The sequence below is a fragment of the Pygocentrus nattereri genome, chromosome 5 (genome assembly GCF_015220715.1).
Source record: "Pygocentrus nattereri isolate fPygNat1 chromosome 5, fPygNat1.pri, whole genome shotgun sequence".
Taxonomy (NCBI): domain Eukaryota; kingdom Metazoa; phylum Chordata; class Actinopteri; order Characiformes; family Serrasalmidae; genus Pygocentrus; species Pygocentrus nattereri.
The window spans coordinates 31,632,987-31,652,296 of NC_051215.1; the positions used below are offsets into that span (position 1 = coordinate 31,632,987).

The 19,310-nt window shown below is 38.6% G+C and overlaps 2 protein-coding genes across 3 annotated transcripts; both read right to left on the reverse strand.

Annotated features, from left to right (window-relative positions):
- Positions 1-2,052: 2,052 nt before the first annotated feature.
- Positions 2,053-7,347, reverse strand: si:dkey-20i10.7 (uncharacterized protein LOC799792 homolog). The gene is made up of 4 exons (XM_017690403.2): positions 6,813-7,347; positions 6,042-6,133; positions 5,871-5,935; positions 2,053-3,818 (listed from the first exon to the last, which is right to left on the reverse strand). The coding sequence occupies exons 1-4, from the start codon at positions 7,251-7,253 to the stop codon at positions 2,707-2,709; spliced, it is 1,710 nt and encodes a 569-aa protein (XP_017545892.1). The 5' UTR covers positions 7,254-7,347; the 3' UTR covers positions 2,053-2,706.
- A 1,885-nt stretch (positions 7,348-9,232) lies between these two features.
- ube2d3 (ubiquitin-conjugating enzyme E2D 3) lies at positions 9,233-19,188 on the reverse strand. Of its 2 annotated transcripts, XM_017690514.2 has the most exons (8): positions 18,893-19,188; positions 17,346-17,409; positions 17,229-17,260; positions 15,928-16,005; positions 15,731-15,836; positions 13,646-13,739; positions 13,472-13,527; positions 9,233-9,845 (listed from the first exon to the last, which is right to left on the reverse strand). In XM_017690514.2, the coding sequence occupies exons 1-7, from the start codon at positions 18,914-18,916 to the stop codon at positions 13,479-13,481; spliced, it is 447 nt and encodes a 148-aa protein (XP_017546003.1). In that variant the 5' UTR covers positions 18,917-19,188; the 3' UTR covers positions 9,233-9,845; positions 13,472-13,478. The 2 variants fall into 2 exon arrangements, with proteins under 2 accessions (XP_017546003.1, XP_017546005.1); XM_017690516.2 differs by lacking the exon at positions 13,472-13,527 and having other exon boundaries at positions 18,893-19,185.
- Between the last annotated feature and the right edge of the window lie 122 nt (positions 19,189-19,310).

The following is a 19,310-nucleotide window of genomic DNA, read 5'->3' on the forward strand; positions in this document are numbered from 1 at the left end:
AGTTACATAGCTATCACTGACCGAAAATCACACTACTACTCACTTTATAGTTAACTGTGCAGGGGTTATGGTGAATTGTTGGCTTAGGTCATGAAAGGCCAGTGAAAGGTCATGAACGGGAGCATCAGTGGATTGAAATAGGAAATGAATGAAAAGACAAATAACTAAAAAATAAAAGATTTTTTTTTGCAATTTTCATGAAACATCAGAATTACACGAACAAAACTGCCAACCAGCATCACTGTGAATTAAAAAAAATCAACAAAGTACAACAGCTGAGGTTTTCCCAGTGTTCTTTATTAATATGTATTCTAAATTCATTACTTTTTTTTTTTTACACATAGTAATACTTACTGAATTCATTAAGGACAGTGTATTCAGTATTTGGCCATCACTATTTTGCCAAACCTCTGTCTAAACGTGCCCCCTCACTGCAGAACCCTCAATCTGTGCACTGTACAGTGCTGGCCAAGCCCAAAATATTATGTTTTTACTGATGAGAGTCTAGATTTAAACCCTATAGAGAATATTTGGTCACATTACACACAAGCTAGCTCAGCAATATTTTTCAGCTGTTTGAAGCCATCAGTGCGGAGAAGAAAAATACTGACTCTTTTTTTCTGCAAATGGCTTTTTGCAAATTTACACAGAAAACTTCAACATTTGAAGGGAAAAGCTCTCCCATATGAAGTTACTTTATTTGTTTAATATTATAGTGTTAAGACAATTAAAAGCTTAATGTTTTGCCACATAAAAAGCCTGCTCTGAGGAGAGAGCACTGGAGACACTGGTAAAGAATTAAGACAGTAGAGGTCATCAGACTTCTTGTTCAGATTTTAAAATGTGTAATATGTGAAAATATTCTGAGCTGAGAATATATGTTGAATATATGTTTCTTATGTTACAAAAAAATCAACAGTCAGGGACTAATAATGGTAGTTTGGTCCAGAAGATTGATAAATGACCAGGTTGTTGGTCAAACGCCGATCCAGCAGTTTACAGAGAAATACATTTGGCACAGATTGTTGGTGTAAAAGGTGTCTAAACTAGCTCACTGACCAATGCTGTTCAGGATCAACTGTGACTATCACTTGTTTCAGCAAACAATTATTCGTTGTATGTTTGTGTTTACAGATAGAAAATGGATTCTTACTCTGATCTGGATTCTGAGTAAAGTAAGACTTTCAAAATAAGGAATCTGAGAGTTGAACAGACCTGATCCTGATTATTTATGTGCATCTTGTAATTAACTTCTGTTAATTGATTAATTAGATGCTGAGATTTTCGTTGGGAGTGACAAGGTTGGACAAGATTAGAAATGAGCAGATCAGAGGGGCAGTGAAGGTGGAGCAGTTTGGAGATAAAGCCAGAGAGGCCAGGTTGAGATGGTTTGGACATGTGTTGAGGAGGAATAGTGGATATATTGGGCAAAGAATGTTGGAGATGGAGCTGCCGGGTACAAGGAGAAGAGGTAGACCTCAGAGAAAGTTTATGGATGTAGTGAAGGTGGACATGGAGATGGTTGGTGTGAAAGTAGAGGAGGCAATGGATAGGGCAAGATGGAAGCAGATGATCCGCTGTGGCGACCCCTAAAGGGAGCAGCCGAAAGAAGAAGATCTTGTAATTAACTTCAGTTCTGATTCTAGTCTGATTCTTTTGTTCAGCTATAGTTATGACACAGTATCGTTTTCATAACAACTGAGATTTCAGTTTCAATATTTCCTCCCCCGTAATGCTCTGTGGTGGGATCACCCTGAGGTTTGTTTCAGATATCCTAACACCTTTCTGTGACTTTGTACATTCTTAAACTTAAACCTTTGGATTAATCAAAACCTTTTTTCCACAGAAAGTAATTACTCAATTTTACATTTGCCCAATGACCATTCCAACCAGAAAATAAATTAATTTATGTTGGTCTCTGATTCTGCACAGTCAGAGACCACCTTACTATTTACTGTGCAGTCAGTTTCATATTTGTAGTTTGTGATCTTATTGTATCTCTCAAAGATGTACTTCCAGTTCAGTTTAAAAAGACAGAATATGAAAGGAAGGTTTTGGTTAACTCATTTATTGAAGAACAGTGGTATTTCTAATTCCACACTGGACAAGTGGGATCAGTAAATACTTATAAATAAAGTGTGATTAAATTAGAAATCTAACAGATGAGTTAGTGCTAGACAGACTGTAATAGTGTTATATGATGTTATAATGTTAGAACTTCAATAAGTGACAGAAGTCAAAACTGAATACAAGAGAAAACCGGTCATGACAGAACTCTCAGCTAACCACTTGTTGCACAAGCTTACCAGCACAGCCTGTAAAAAAGGGCAACCCGACACATCTCGTAAATCTGTTGAGTTTTATTTTTTTTCAGCAGTAATAATATAATGAATATATGCTAGTAAATAATCAGGTTTGGATATATAAGTATCAAAGAATACAATCTCATGGGTCATTTTCTGTGACCTACAGCTACTGTGTATGTACAATTCATATTTACAGTAATCAACATTTTCTCACCCACAGCGTCGTTTTGGAGGTCAAAGATGCAGATGTTGAGTTTTTTAAGTATGACATGGACTTCAGAAGTATGACAGGGACTTAGCCAATCAACTCATTAAAAATAGCTGAGGGAGAGTCCATATGGAGTTGACGGAGTTATGAGGTAAACAACGCATATGGAGGTTTTATCTATCTGTAGGTTACCTACTGACCCAAAACGTGTGGCTGAAAGTTTGTCAGCATGCTGACCACAAACCAAATCTGATTAATCCTACCAAGTGTGGAGGTGGGAATTTTATCAGACACTATTTTGAATTTTTTTATTTTTGCAATGGCTCTCTTGACATTTGCTTTGTGTTTTGCCATTTTCTTTGTCTTCTGCTCACTGCCCTTTGCAAATGGGGGTATGCTGAGGCACAGGCCGATTTCCTTAACATCTTTCTCATTTTGGAAGCTTTTGTCTGCCATCAAAGCATCACCTGGGTGAAGATAGCCAACCTGAATGAGATTGTAAAGTAGAGTGGTGATGTTGCATTGCTGAAAAATGTCCTTGTCTGAAATTGATCCAGTATAAAGCATGGACACAAATAATATGGATCCACGTGGATCGCATGCAACTAGCCCTTTAAGTGTGTTTGAGGATTTGCCATCAGAGACAGCCTGACTGGGGGGCAGCAGTGATGTTGGTCTTTCGAGCTTCAGTTCTGTACAATCCAAAAGTGCAAATGTCGTGGGGAAATCTTTCTTGAAGTTGTCTGGCATGTGAGCTGTAATAATGTCCCTGTGTGGCCATACTGGTATCTGACCTAGCCGGAGGTATAAGTAGTTTATCCAAGCATTGAAGATTAAGTTGGTGCTCTTCACATCAATTTGGAACTTAAATGCCAGATCCTTCACGTCATAGTTGTTGCGCAATTTCATCAAAACCAGCAAGAACTGATTGCGAAAGGGCATCTTTTTTGTGTGATAAGTTTCCTTTCTGTAGGTGAGAGGAATGTGTGTTTGTGGAGTTATGCAGTCAGCTGGGACTCTAAGAAAAGCGCACAAACGATTAAACATGTCAAATGTGAATCCAGTACAAAATTCAAAATAATTAGGGATGTTGCTGTTATTGATTAATTCAGGTGTCACACTGATGTACTGCGCTTCAGATAGTTGCTTTTTCAGATGCTTAATTTCCTCCGACTGAATATAGGCCGTCATTCTTAGTGAATCCTCTATAGATGTTGATTTGATTTGCCTTACTGCCATGCCTCCTACTCCTGCCACGATGTCCACACTTCCATAAGGGATTAGGTCAGCTTCACGTGCCAGAGCTAGAAGTTAGGTTTAAAAACAAAACATGACATCACTCGGTTTTCTGTTAAACAGATATGCAATCAAGCAGCTACTAATAAATACATTTCTTATTTTGTCCGTGTCTTCAATTAACATTCCCAAAATATGGTTGCTATTGACATCCGAATGTGTTTTGTGCAGTGACAATATCAAGCCAGCACTTCAAAACAAGCATGAATTCACATGACCAATTAACTGATTTAACTCATTAAAATGGAAAATGTTGCTTAATTTATCACGTCATACTAATAATTGTTATTTTAAACCTGGTCACTGCTATTCAAAAACGAGGTATTCCATAATATTTTTCATCATAAATTCATTCTTAATACTATACAGCCTTCTCAATTATTATGCTTATTATTATCACCTACAGCTCTTCTCAATACCCAGAAATTCCTTAAATTGTATTACTTGCTACTACTGTTATTTTACACCTAAAGCATATTAGCACAATTTCAGAATCATTTAAATGTATCTGCAAGAAAATTAGTTTTATATTGGGTTTATATTGGGTTGGATTGCTAATGCTCTTTTAGTGTCAGAGATATGCGCATAATTGAAGCCACATTCTTTTGAACATCCATCCATTTGGTTTACCAAGTAGCGAAAATAAACATTTCCAAGTAAACAAGTAGAGTAAATAAACATTTCCAAAACACCAACTATTTTAACTACTTTAAACACTTTTAACACAACGATGGATTGTTAAACTCAAATTCAAAATTCAAAATTGTGGTTTAAGGGGCACCTGCTATTTTAACTATTAAACTATTTAAACTAAGCCTAACTGCTTTGTCATTTTAAAATCACACATGTGCAACATCTCGCTGTATCTAAGGTTCAACTGAGGTTTATCTCACACTTGCTACAAACATGCTTTTACTGGGGTTTAATGCAAGATGAATAATTTACATTAGGCACATTTTTTTCCTACTTTAGTGCAGAATTTCTATGTATATGCTGAGTTTAACATGTTGGATATAAAAAATAAAACTTGCACAGGCCACATTTTATGTTGCATTTTTTCCCCCAATATGTTGTTAATAGTAATAGTTCACTAAATATGCAGAATTATGATCTCATAGAGGATGTGTAAACTTACTTTCACATAGAAAATCAACAAAAAATGTAATTTGACCAGGGCACCCAAACTTTACCTGCAGTTAACTGCACATGACTGAACCTTGAAAGCTGCCTTTTGCTGCTGAGGAAGCTCTAATCCTGATGTAAATTTTGGTCCCTTTTCTCTAAAATGCTTCTTTATTGCCCAATCCCAGTTCCTTTCTTTAACTAAAGGCTGCCATTCAAAAACCAACTCTATTTCATTACAGAAGTGATGCCATGGGTGCAGACTTTTCCATAATAAACCGCAGAGCGCTACAGTTAAGCTAATTTTGGTTTGAAGTAACACTGCAATTTCTCACATGTTTAAATGATTGACTAGTAAATTTTACTTCATTTTGAAAAACACAAAACTACTCACACACAAGTAACACAAATAATACAAATAAAAGTGAGATTTTCAGAGAATATAGCAATTTTAGGACTAATTCTACTCCCTTAGGTTTGACAATGTAATAGAATATAATTGCTAAATTTAAAGATGCAATACATTTGCATTAGTAAAATGTAATTTTAGACAGTGTTCTGTGAGGTGACAACAGTATTTGTAGCTGTACTTTAGCTGCATATCAAGTAAAGATGCTCTTATTTTGACAGAGCAAACACATTTAATGTCCCTGAAATGACCAGTCTAGGAAAATGTGTGTTAAACTGCAGGTAAATTGGCAAAGTGATAGCCCACTTTAGTTCGACCTTATAATAAATGCTAACCTAGAAGTGATGTTTATGAGCAGATTGGGCAGCATGTTTATTCAAGATTTTATCTCATAGCTGTGCAAATTTCATATTAAGTAATCTTATGCAGCTGACTCACCACAATGTACCTGATTAACTGCTTGGATAAAAAAGTTAAGAGGAATGATTATGTGACAAATTGTTAAATAGATACAACAAAACAAACTTACTTGTGTTGTCGGGTAGAATAACCTCTGTACTCGCATTTATCGTTTCTGTCAGTTCACACTTCTGTCTGCACAGTGAACACACACACACACACACACACACACACACATGTAACAACAATCCAGATAGCTAACAGTTTACGAGCCAAATAAAATGTGGCATTTATAGGTTACTTTTTCTTTGGCGGTGATCTTGGTGTATTCCTCTCATCCAGTGCATCCAGTGGATCTGGGAACTCTTCTGTTGGTCCTCCATTGACAAAGTGCTTGAACAAATTAAACATACATTAATGTTTTTTAATCTCGATACATGACAACAGTATCATTTTCACTACACAAAACATACACAAACTCAAATATGACGTAGTAACATCTATTTCATTCAGTCAGGTGAATTTATGCTTCGAGATAAATGCATGGCGTGGCGTGGTCACTGGCTCACTTCTTAATTCCCCTGTCTAGCTCGACTACCTGCTCACTCTTTTCCTCGCATGGTCCTTCTGCTGTCAGCTGAATATTTGTGGTTAGAGAACTATTCTGAGTTAGTCCAAGATCTCTTTTCAACACGTCTTTAGGCATCCTCTTTGAATCTCGATACCTCTAATAGTAAAAAAGACCTGGCCTTACAGTTTTAAAACCTGTTTGAAGACTTCAGTAGACTTCTTAAGAATCAGCATTAACCCTGAATAACATAAAAATCAGCTTCCTGGACCGACAACTGATGGCATCTATCAGTTATTAGGCCTAAGAGGCATGACCTGAGAAAGTAAGATAAAGTAAACACATGTTTCTAGTGAAGAACAGGCTCAGCAAAGGATAACCTCTAGCACTACCGCTAACTTCACGCTGGCGTTGTTAAGATTGGGACTTCTAACAGGAGTTCTTTCATACACACAGGTTACTTGGTCAAAACAGCTCATATTACCAACTAAACAGCAGCCTTACCTTTGAGCAGACATAAGTGTTTTTGCTGATGGTGTCTATGTTCAGCCGATGTTGTGGTCTACCACACAGACGAATCCAGAGCTGGCATTTCTGTAAATTTGTCTTTGGTTTAGGAAACGGATAGAAAGAGACACCCTCTACTCTGTTAGGGTATCGCGTGTCGCTTCTACAGTTCCCCCACACACACCGTTTGACCATATCTAGAGCTACCAATTCAAAATATGTCCGTAAGAAAGCGCTTGTGCGCTTGTTAAGAGTCCTGAACGCTTGACCGAAAAAATGGCGTATAGTAACAGTTGCTATGCAGTCATTGGAGAGTGAAGGGAAAGAAGGAGGGACTTGGGATCGGAGCGAAGCAGCCAGACTTTGGCTGTGTCCGAAACTGAAGGCAGTCGCCTTAATTTGATGCCTTGTTGCCCAGTCGACTTCATGAGTCAGCATCTGGGCTCTTAAAGACTCACTTGGACTGTAGCAGACGCTGTGTTGTGAACAGACTGTGGAGACCGACCAGGGCGCTACTGAGCGCTGAGAACTCGATCAACAGCTCAGACAGATTCACACACAGTGTAGCGCACTATTCGTGTAACAGGGAGCGAATCGGACACAACCGCGTCTCCGCTGTAAACCGCTGCTGAGCAGCCAATCTAACAGCAGAACTTTTTTTCATGTTGGGATTCAGCTGTCAAAATAAAAGTTCTGCACGTCTATTCCGCTGCTTTGAGGCTTAAAGCTACTGTACACCGTTAGAAAATACTTTAAAAAATTGTTGCAGTTTTAACAAATGACGAATTCAACAATTTATTTGGATAAATACGTATTTTTCAAGTCTTTTGAAATAAAGTGAATTTACTCACAAATTATTATAATTGCGCTACAATAAATGTTAAAAAAAATACCTGCAATGTCATTACAGCATCAAAACAGAAGTATGTCTAACGTGACAGAACAAATTTACAAGCAAAATGTTCTGTGGGTTTGTGGTGGATTCGTTTAAATTTTCGTTGAAAAAAAAAACAAATACCTTGGGTGAGAGTAACCATTTGTTTTGTTTATTTGAGTGTACGTACTGCTGTTGTCTCCAAAATAGTAACTTTACAGGAGAAGGAAATACCTACTTTACTTTTAATGTGAGTCAGTGGAACCTGGCTTTTTTCCAGGTCATTCTGGTTGGCCAATTTACATACAGTGTAAAGGACAACAGGTATTTTCAAGTTATGTCAAAAACTGAAAAAAAAACAAAACAAAAATGGAGATCTTGTAGTGTAAAAGGCAACTAACTCAGCCAACCTAACTGGAAATGGTTGGTTTGTTTTATCATATATATATATATATAGTTTTATATGTATGTGTAGTTTCAAATATTATGAATGACAAGGTGATGGTGAAGGCCAGATCATATCAATGAGGAAAAATGACGAAAAAAGTAGGGGTTTAACAGTTGAAAAAAAAAGTCATCAACTATTTTACATCAAATAAGCAGACTTCTTGGACATCCACTTACATTCGTATTTTCTTGTTAAAAGTCAGTATTTTTTTTACTGACAAGATCTTTGTGGCTCCACGGTCCACTGCGCTCAGTATGTTAGACACTAGCAGTGAGCCGTGGCTCCCTTTCGCTCTGCATGTGCAAACACAAACCATGGACAAAGGCCTCTCTAACTACCTCTTGTTTTAGTACTAACCTCACAGAACGGTTTCCAGTTCACTCTGTAAAAGAAGCGTTTAAATCTGCCTCAGACCAATGGATATATGCAAAAGTGGATGCGTGATTATTTCCATTGGCCTCCTCCACATTTAGAGAACCATGTAAACTTTCTCTCACATCCGCTGGTTCACAGATACAGCCGCTCAACCGCATCAATTCAACATTTATGGAATATTTTATGAGATTCTGAACATTTAAAAACATTGATACCATTGCCAAAAAAAATCAGGAGGGGTCTCCATTACAGAACTGATATTTCTGATATATGCTTTCAAATGTTAGTTGCCACAATCTGCCTATACAGAACACAGGTGCCATGTGAAGTGCTGATATAACCCACTTTATAATTGTAGTCAAATAATTCTCCAATGTTTCAATAAAAAGATAAAGACAACCAACAGAAGCCCTCATATTCTCTTATTTCAAACAGCAAACTATTTTATCCACCTGAACATCACTCAAATGTAATTATGGCTAACATAAGATCAGTCTTTCAAATGTAATTTAATCAGATTTTAGCTTTTAAATTGGACTAAATTCCAAAACAGACAAAAATGCACTCGTTTAAGAATTTTGGTCAATTCATACACAAAAAATGTGATCACAGCACTTAGGATCCAGCAGACCCCAAGGCACTGCTAAATATGAACTGGCTTATTACATAAGCCTGAAATCACATGCTATAGCTAGGTTCACAAAAATGCAACATCACATATAATATGAGTTACACAACTTTATTGAGGGGGGAAAATAAAAGTAGCAGGACATCTAAGCCAATTGAGTTGCATTGTATTGCCACAGCTGTGAACTCTGGACCAAGAGAGGATCTAGACCTTAATGATTTAACAGAGGAATCAGATTTATAAATGCCACTGCTGTGCAAAATGACCCAGCACCCTGTGATGACATGCATTGCAAGAATACAGCCCTGAAGAAGCAGCACAGCCCACAGTCAAACTCCCTCTCCCTGAGTAGGCCAGTACTGCGGTCACACAGAGGTGGCACGAGGTGAGAGGTCAGAGAAAATGACTGGACACATGGACCACAAGGCAGAAAAGCAGGAAGCAGAAGAAACAAAACAAACCAAACAAAAAAAAGATTCCACTGGGTGGATGAGATCCAGATTAGAACCGTAAACTGTGGCGATTCCTGCAGGTTTTGCTGTAGTCTTGTTTGAGCAGATAACCGGGACTGTTCCTCCAGAAGACGGGATAAAATGGCCTTAAGACAGTGTCCAAACACGAGAGCATAAACAACAGTTTGTAAATGTGTCCTGCCAACATCACATGGCATATTTCTGCGTCCATTCCCGCGCTATTCTGTTGTATCTGCAAGAGGGACAAACAGAAAAGGAAAAAGTATTAGGAATGAAAGGTATCTGTTCAGCCATGTTTAAATCAATGATATCATGTGAACAGTACTTAAAAAGCGCATTCTGCAAAAGCAGTGTGTACCACGAGATCTGAAATGACGTCAAGAGAAGTCGTCAAAGGACGTCCTGAGCTTTTCTTTTTTGAAATTCACCAACAAATTTCCAAGAATAAACAGTCAGTAACTTGAAGACAGATGTTCTATTTACTAGTTACATAAAATCGTATTGATTCCACTCATCACCTCCCCACATACTGAGCTAAAACCCATTTGCTGCAGTTAAAACAAGAACCAACCATACACATGTTCATTTTTCTCATAGCTTTGATCTGTTGTTCATGCTCAGCAAAGACACCTCAAAAATGCTGCTTGACACTCTAAACAAAAAGCACTAATAAAAAAAACATTTACCCGAGTACTAAACATGCTGTAGTACTGAAAAACTTCAGAGCGCGTCTTAGAACCCATGCTTGCCCAACTTAGGCGGTCATTACAATATTTCATCACATCCTACGTTTGGAACAATCGAGCACAGATTCTAGCTCTCTCTCTCTCTCTCTCTCTGACAGCACCTCAAGAACCTTTAATGAATCCAGCCATTTGACAGCTTGGTTTCACATCAGTTTCAGTAGTAGAACTTCCCAGGGAGCCAGAAGTTCTTGATTTAAGAAGACAAATAACATGTCACTGCCAGTTAAGTATTAATTTAAGTTACTTGTATCAAACAACAATACTTTATCCACACAAACAAGCCAGCGGATAGGAGGTCAAATTTAAAGTAGTCAATATTGCAATCAGTGGTCAGCAGGGTTGCCAGATTTCAGCCATGCCAAACCAGACAGCCCTTCAGGGGGCACTGGGTAAAAATATGACTATTAGCATTAGTCTTTTCACTTTCTTTTTTGCACACTTTAAAACAGTTTGATAAGTGTGGTATTATATTTGTATCTACATTTTTTAAAACTTGAAAATACACAACACATGAACTTTACATATTAAACACATTAAGTGCTATACAAACAATTTCCATGCTATGCTGTTCTGCTACCGCCTAGCCCACATAAAATCCAGAGAAAACAGCCCACTGTTTCTTCAATCCATTTTCTGTATGCTAACTGATGTGTAACAAAAGAACTGATATGAAACATAAAAGACGCTTTTTGCAATAATCGAGAAATAACAAGCTTATTCCAAACCCTGCCATAACTTTGCCAATGTGCCTACACAAGCTACATCTCAATACAAATACTACTGTATGTTTACAACCCCAATTCCAATGAAGTTGGGACGTTGTGTAAAACAAATAAAGACAGAATACGATCATTTGCAAATTTTCAATTGAATACGCTACAAAGACAAGATATTTAATGTTCAAACGGATAAACTTTTTTTTTTGCAAATATTCACTCATTTTGAATTTGATGCCTGCAACATGTTCCAAAGAAGTTGGGACAGGGGCATGTTTACCACTGTGTTACATCACCTTTCCTTTTAACAACACTCAATAAGCGTTTGGGAACTGAGGACACTATTTGTTGAAGCTTTGTAGGTGGAATTCTTTCCCTTTCTTGCTTGATGTACAACTTCAGTTGCTCAACAGTCCGGGGTCTCTGTTGTCATATTTGGCGCTTCATAATACGCCACACATTTTCAATGGGAGACAGGTCTGGACTGCAGGCAGGCCAGTCTAGTACCCACACGCTGTTGTAACACGTGCAGAATGTGGCTTGGCATTGTCTTGCTAAAATAAGCAGGGACGTCCCTGAAAAAGACGTTGCTTGGATGACAGCATATGTTGCTCAAAAACCTGTATGTGCAAGTAACCCATGCCATGGGCACCAATACACCCCCATACCATCAGAGATGCTGGCTTTTTTTTTTTTTTGAGCTTTTTGAACTGGATAGTTCTTTTCCTCTTTGGCCTGGAGGACACGACGTCCATGATTTCCAAAAACAATTTGTAATGTGGACTCGTCAGACCACAGGACACTTTGTCAGTCTATCTCAGATGAGCTCGAGCCCAGAGAAGCCAGTGGCGTTTCTGGGTGTTGTTGATATGTGGCTTTCACTTTGCATGGCAGATTTTAACTTGCACTTGTAGATGGAGCAACAAACTGTGTTCGCTGACAGTGGTTTTCTGAAGTGTTCCTGAGCCCATGTGGTAATATCCTTTTGATGATATTATGGACTGCAGATGATGAAATCCCTAAATTCCTTGCAATTGCTCGTTGAGAAACGTTCTAAAACTGTTGGACTATTTACTCACGCAGTTTTCACAAAGTGGTGAACCTCGCCCCATCCTTGCTTGTGAATGACTGAGCCTTTATATCCAATCATGACACTCACCTGGTTCCAATTACCCTGTTCACCTGTGGAATGTTCCAAACAGGTGTTTTTTAAGCATTCCTCAACTTTCCCAGTCTTTTGTTGCACTTGTCCAAACTTTTGGAACGTGTTGCAGGCATCAAATTCAAAATGAGTGAATATTTGCAAAAAACAATAAAGTTTCTCTGTCTTTATCTTGTTTTTGCAGTGCATTCAATTGAATATAGGTTGAAAAGTATTTGCAAAATCATCATATTCTGTTTTTATTTATGTTTCACACAACATCCCAACTTCATTGGAATTGAGGTTGTAATATAGTAGTTACCATAATAATGCTGATGCACTAACTTGACATGCTGTTTAGTACCATATATGTGGTTTGAGACACAGGTGGAGAACACACCCACCCCGCAAAAGAAAGTGTGTGTGTGTGTGTGTCAGAAACAGAGAGCAAGAAATAAAAAGAGGGAGAGGAATGTAATCACTGACTAAAACAGCACGTCTACTTCAACCGTTGGAATGCATTTACAGTGAGACTCGACCAAATATCAAAATCCTCAGTCAAGACTCTGAACGCATTTCATCAATGGTATTACCCAGACGATGGAATCCAAAACTGGACATCTGGCAACCCTACTGGTCAGTGAGGTGGCCGACTAAGCATCTTTTCAAGCTTTCTGAAGTCCTCATAGGCTTAGTAATTTTACTGGCTCCAGACTGATACTCTTTCATGACGTATTTGACAGACAAGAGAAGCTACGACCCCAAATCAGAAAAAGTTGTGCCAGTATGGAAAAAGCTAATTAAAAAAGAAAGCAGAGATCTCTACAATTTAAAAACATCACATGATGTGCTATTATGTTATCAATGTAATGCAGGTCATGGATAATTTATAAACAGTTCTAATTATAACATACCATCCCAACTTCTGATTTGGGGTTTAATAAGAGCCTAAGCACAGACCAGATAAAGTACAGAAGTTCAAAGCACCTGACTGCATTTACAGATCTATTTAAGCTCAAGTCATTTCATATAAATTACTCAACTCTGTCCAAAATTATACCTGTTGTGTTATTTATGGTCTATGCTTGCAAAATTTAGCTTTTGGTTGCACCTGGCAATCAGTCAGCAAGGGCTTGTGTGTATTAGTGATCCATGTGGTCAAACATTCATGCAATGCCACACGGAAAGCAGCACCAATGCAGCACACCAATCTTTCTATCCTACTTTCTCCACCGCTCACAATGCAGTCTCTTACCCCTCGCCTACAGCATGGCGTATTTCTCTGTCCATTCTCTTGCCATTTTATTGTACCTGACAAGGTAGTGTATTAGAGAGACACAATGGACACTACTGGTTTGCTTTTAATGACTCATTTTTATGAGGGAGTGAGTCTGCGAGTGCACAAGACTAACCAAAAGTGTGTACTTACTTCTCTGTGTCTGTTTTGTAGATTCGTGCAATTTCTGGCACAAGAGGATCATCTGGGTTAGGGTCACATAAGAGTGAGCAGATGGAGAGGAGAACTACAGAAAGAAGGTCCAGTTATAATACAGGAAAGATCTCTTATAAAAAACACTACTCATATAAAAATGTACAACTTGACAGTTAACATGTGAAGTAGATTACTAGTCCTTAAAACAGTTGTAAACATGAACAACTGTTTACAACTGTGAAAGCCTTTTGGGACCATGCAAGCATGAATGGCTCTTTATGATGTACTATTAAAAAAAAACTAAAAAAAAAAAAAAAAAAAGACAAATTTAACAAACACCCACACCAATTTCATTAACTTAGTATTATAAGGTTCTATCTGAGAGCTCTGACATACGGCCAGTCTAACATCCCAGCTAGCAAAATTCTAAGTTACTGTAATGTACATTTACAGCTCAACATGGCTTACACAAGTTTAAAAAAATGTATATGACTGACATTTTAAAAAGTGGGGTTTTAAACAGTGACCAAACACAAACAGAACCTTATTGTGTAACCATTATTCTATAAGCTAAAATACTGTTTTATAGGATTCTTTAAGGCTGTTTCTTATTAAGCACCCCCAATGTGTAGTGACAAATGAGATGTTGAAACTCAGCAAAGAAGACACTTTTTAAACCAACAAACGTGGTGGGTAGGGGTTCCTTATTTGCACTGAAATGACACAGGGTCTCAATTTAACAACAAAAATAACAAGTGCCTAAAAATCCTCATGTTAATGTTTCTATCATCAGTTTATAAGAGGACTCAATATCATAAAAGTATATTTGAACAAAAAAATGTTTTACAATGTCCCAATTTAACACCCTAGGCACAAGCTAATAAACTAGTCATCATATCTTCCTCTGTATACTGATGCATTTGAGACCTGAACATTGAGCCAAGGCTTCTTTTTAAGGCTGTGCACCGCAATCCATATTGGTGATGTTCAGTAACTAGCAAAACTTTCACAGTCCGTAACCCTGAATGCTAACTCCAAACGCTGTCTGTAGCTGTTACTTGTTGATCATTTTTGACACATTCCTACACACAGCTGTTTCACTTCATGCATGTGACTGGTACTCACTTGTTTGTTCCAAAATGCAATCTCTTTTGTTTGTTAATTTACACCTGTGTTTTGTGTTACTGTCATGGTTCATCATTTAACCTTCTGAGTCTTAAGTGAAGCCAGAGAAGTTACGACGACTTGGAATCCTCAGGGATTGCAAGCTATTCTGAAAGTAAAGTAACAAGTACACACCCTCCACCATGCGTGACAGTTAAGGAAAGGTTTTGGTGGTGGTATGCACTGTTTACACCAAACATAATGCTATGTACATTTACCAAAATGCTCAGTTTTTGTCAAACCTGTCCGTGGAACACAGCAGTAGTTCTGTCAACATCCAATTGTTTGATGTTTTTTTTGTTTGTTTGTTTTTGCTAAACACTTTCCTCCAAGGTGACCTCCCAGAAATACCACTCTTGTTCAGTGCTTTTCTTTAGGGAAAGTCATGAATGTCAACTTTTTTGACAGAAACTGCAGATTACAAATTCATAAGGATTGCTAGTCACTTGTTTAAGGATTCTGAGACATGCCATTGCACTGATCTTTGTAGGACAACCATTTCCAGAGAAAACAGTAACCATGTTGAATCAGTTCCATGTGTAAGCCTGCCCGTTTTTGGACTGACAAGTCAGATACACACAGGCTCACATCTTCATATCAGTAATCTTACATGTTTAAACCTCTTCTTTAATAACAACAATTCAAAATTGTGTGTGGTGTTTGTAAATAAAACGGTCAGCAGAAAACAAAAACACCAGACCATGGCTTGTATTCATAAACTTTAAAAGCTGTGATGTAGCATAAAAGTCCTCTCGTTTGAAATGTGCTTACTTACAGGAACAGATCTCAGAGCAGCACTCAGGTTTACGAATAGGTGCAATATTTTAGCAACTTTTCATCCAGAAATTTCAAAAGATTTCTTACAGCTGTACATACAAATATTTGTTTGAGTATTTAAGCATTTTCACTTTTTTATACCTTTAGAAATTGTAAGTGCAGGGGACCACTGGGACCTGAGGATATCCAAACAAATGCTCCCATTACTGTTAATATTTGGGTGGTAGATTCTTGTGGTGAATGCAACCTAAGACAAAAGACAAAGTCGTTAAGTTATCACATAATATTCAACATAATATACACATACTAGAGACACAACTAGTATTTTTCAATTTCACCTTTGGGGGTTTGAAGGGGTAGTCTGTTGGGAAGTGTATAGTCAGGAAGAAAACACCACCCTGATATGGGCTCTCGTTCTGCACACAAATAAATTGTGTCAAGCATTTTACCTGCATAGTTTTACTCAGAGTTAATGCAGTCCAAAAAGCTTAACACAGTGATTAAACAGCCAAGACCATCGATCCCATTGAGAAAGGGCTGCAGCAACTGCAGATTTTCATTCCAACATAAACCAGATAACAAACCAACTGTTAGAAGACAATGAGAGGATCTACTATCAGTGCCTCCTGAAAAGGCTTTAAAGGGCCCATATCATCATATACCCCTTTAAGTAAGTGACATTGTATGTAAATACTGCCAAAGTTTCAAAAGGTAAAATTCACTACCCAGTTCATATTTTTTTATTTCTTTTTATATATAAAACAAACTGAGCTGCATGAATAGGTCATTTTGAATTAATTGTTTTTGCGATGCCACAAAAATCAACTGTTTAAACTGCTTTTTTGAATGAAACACAAGACAGAGCAGCTAATCTGTGGTTAGAGTTTATATCCATGTAATTCAATCAGATGTTATTTCCATGTTGTCACTGTCAGAATGAAACCTTGTAGCTCTATTTTTGTCATTTTTCATTTATACCACCAGGGCAAATACAAGCTTTCTCCAAGTCAATGTGAAACCAGCCACCACATCTTTTGGAACTAGGCAGGCTCTGAGGAGAACCACCAGTTCTGTTGTGTCAACTAGCAGACGCCTGCACTGGCTAGCATTGTGCTGAGTGATGGGGGAGGGCCTTCCTGCCCACCCAGAGACAGCAAGGTTGACTGTGCTCTCTTGGATTCCTTTATGGAGGACTGTAGCATTGCACCATTTTTAATTGTATTTTTTTTTTTATTTATAATTTGAGAAGACCAGCTGCCCATACATAATGTTAAAAAGTCATGATGAACAGACAAAAAAAAATAAAAAAAAATTAAGTTTACATGGTAAAAACAGCACATTGTACTACACTAAATTAAGATTTTCTTCTCCTGTAAAGATACAATTTTGCAAAGGTTTTATCCCAACAGTGCCAAAATATTATTCTTAAAAAGGTACAGTAGCAAAAACAGACTGTTCTGACAGAGGATGGAAAACGGTTAAAGAAAAATTAATTACAACTTTTACAATTTTTGGTACATAAAACAAACATGTGGATAGCAAAATAATACACAGGCTGCAGGATAAAAAAAAGCATGATAAAGGCCCTTTAAAATGTTACTGATGTACTTCAAACAGAACAAGACTCGATCATACTCACAGGGCCCATGATTGTAGCCTGCCAATGAAACACTGAAAGAGAAAGAGAGACGTTCACCTGTAACATTGACAGAGTTGTTTTTGGACTATGTGCCATAACTGCAGTTCAGAGACTCACCATCATCCCCCACAGGGCCTGCTGAACATTGTGCTGGAGGGTCACGGGCCAAGTCAGTCAATTCCTACATACACACACACAAAATTAAAATAAAGTGAGTAACAGAACATGCATGTATAAGCGTTAGTGTCCGACTGAGAGGGAGGGGATTATTTTTGGGAATGCATGTTGGGACGTCCTGAAGGATCTCTCACTGTAATCATAATTCACATCGAAGCTCCATAACTGATGAAAGGTCAATAGTGACTCATGCTGTCACCATGGTGATTGTGGCTGATTGTGGCTATATGAGATGTGCGGGCACAGCATGTTGGCAGACTGTATTTTTAGCTCTTGGGAGGGGGGGGGTCACGAGGGACAGGGGGTGGGACAGAACCTAAACAAGTACACAGGCACGTCTGTTTCCAATCCTGAGCCCATTTATTTTTACTGGTGGGAGGGGAGACACCTGAAGTATATCTCATGGGGGGGGGTGGGCGCGGAGTTAGCTGGCATAACTATCCAACACTCAACATCTGAGCGTTGCACAACTGCAGCTACGTTCCTGAACTAAAAACAACTCAGTGAAATGCTTTAAAATCTGAGAATCGGGTTGACACATTCAGGACATACCATAGCCTCAAAAGCTTGATCAAAAACACAGTTAAACCTACAGAACACACCAAACCAGAAACAACAGACAATTTAAAGACATCATCTCAGAAATAGGTGCCAAGAAAAGCATCGGTGAAGGGGGTAAAGTGAGATCCATGCTCCCAGGAAAGCAACAGCAGCCTTTCAATTCTGAAACTGCATCGAAAAGCATTCCAGTGAATTTCGTGGCGCAACTTACGCCGAACTGTCGATTAGTTCATGCCAACTCTTATCACGGTGTCACAGGGTCTGATTTAGTGGGCACAATAACGCATAAATAAATCATTACCTCGCTATTTCCGTTTAGGGAACCGATATGATTCCGATTTACCTGCATACTTGACTGTCGACCGAGTAAAAATACTGTTCATTCTGGACTCAATCTTACTGATCACGTCGACGCCACGACTGCAACGCTGGCAGCGCCTGTCTATTCACAAATGGGTTCTTTTTCACGCAGCACCGACTCAACGATGTGCCTTCAAGTAACGTTAGCAAACATCAGGATTGTTTGAAAAGGTCCTACTTCAGCGTGTATACAGGAGACCAAGGCTTGAGGAGGTTTCACTCCGCTTTTTAGGAGTTAAACACATCACCGTTAGCTGGCTAAGTCACCCAAGAGGACGAGGCTGAAACAGGCTTTTCCTTTTCGACAGCTTCTTGTGTGTATTTCCCCGTTCCGCCTTAAATGGTGCAACAATTACATGTACCGTTTACCGCACCGCTTAAGGTGGAACGGGAAAATTCGAGCTGGCGAGTAGGACTTCAGCTTCGTCCTAGGAGGTGAAATTCTGCAGCTACCGCTAAGAAGCCACACTTGCTAGCGGGTCAACACGACTCCAAAGTAACCACGGAAGCCATTTAGTAGACGTAGCGAGCTGTTTCTGAGACGTACTGGTGGTGCAGAAGCTTACCTTTTGGATTCGTTTAAGCGCCATCTGAGCACTGCGTGTGTCGGTTAGAGTAACCGGAGCTCCACCACTCCAAAGCGGCGCCGATACCGATACTGAGCGACAAACACTAACGAACACTCGCTTCAGCGCGCTCAGCGGTTCCCATACACCGAGACACTCGGCTGTTCGACTACCAGCGCTGCGGACAAACAAGTAAGCACGTCTGTGCTCAATTAAAATAAAAGTAAAAAGTAATTTCTGAGCTGACAAGATGTCCGTTACGTTGACCACCCTTCCGCTTTTAATGACGCATAAAAGGAGGATGCCGATGTTCTACTGCCCCCTACTGAACTGGAGACGCGGCACTGATGGAAAGTACTAGAGCCTCGCAGCACTCAGTGTCACTCAGACACTTGATCAAATCATACAGTCCTTAAAG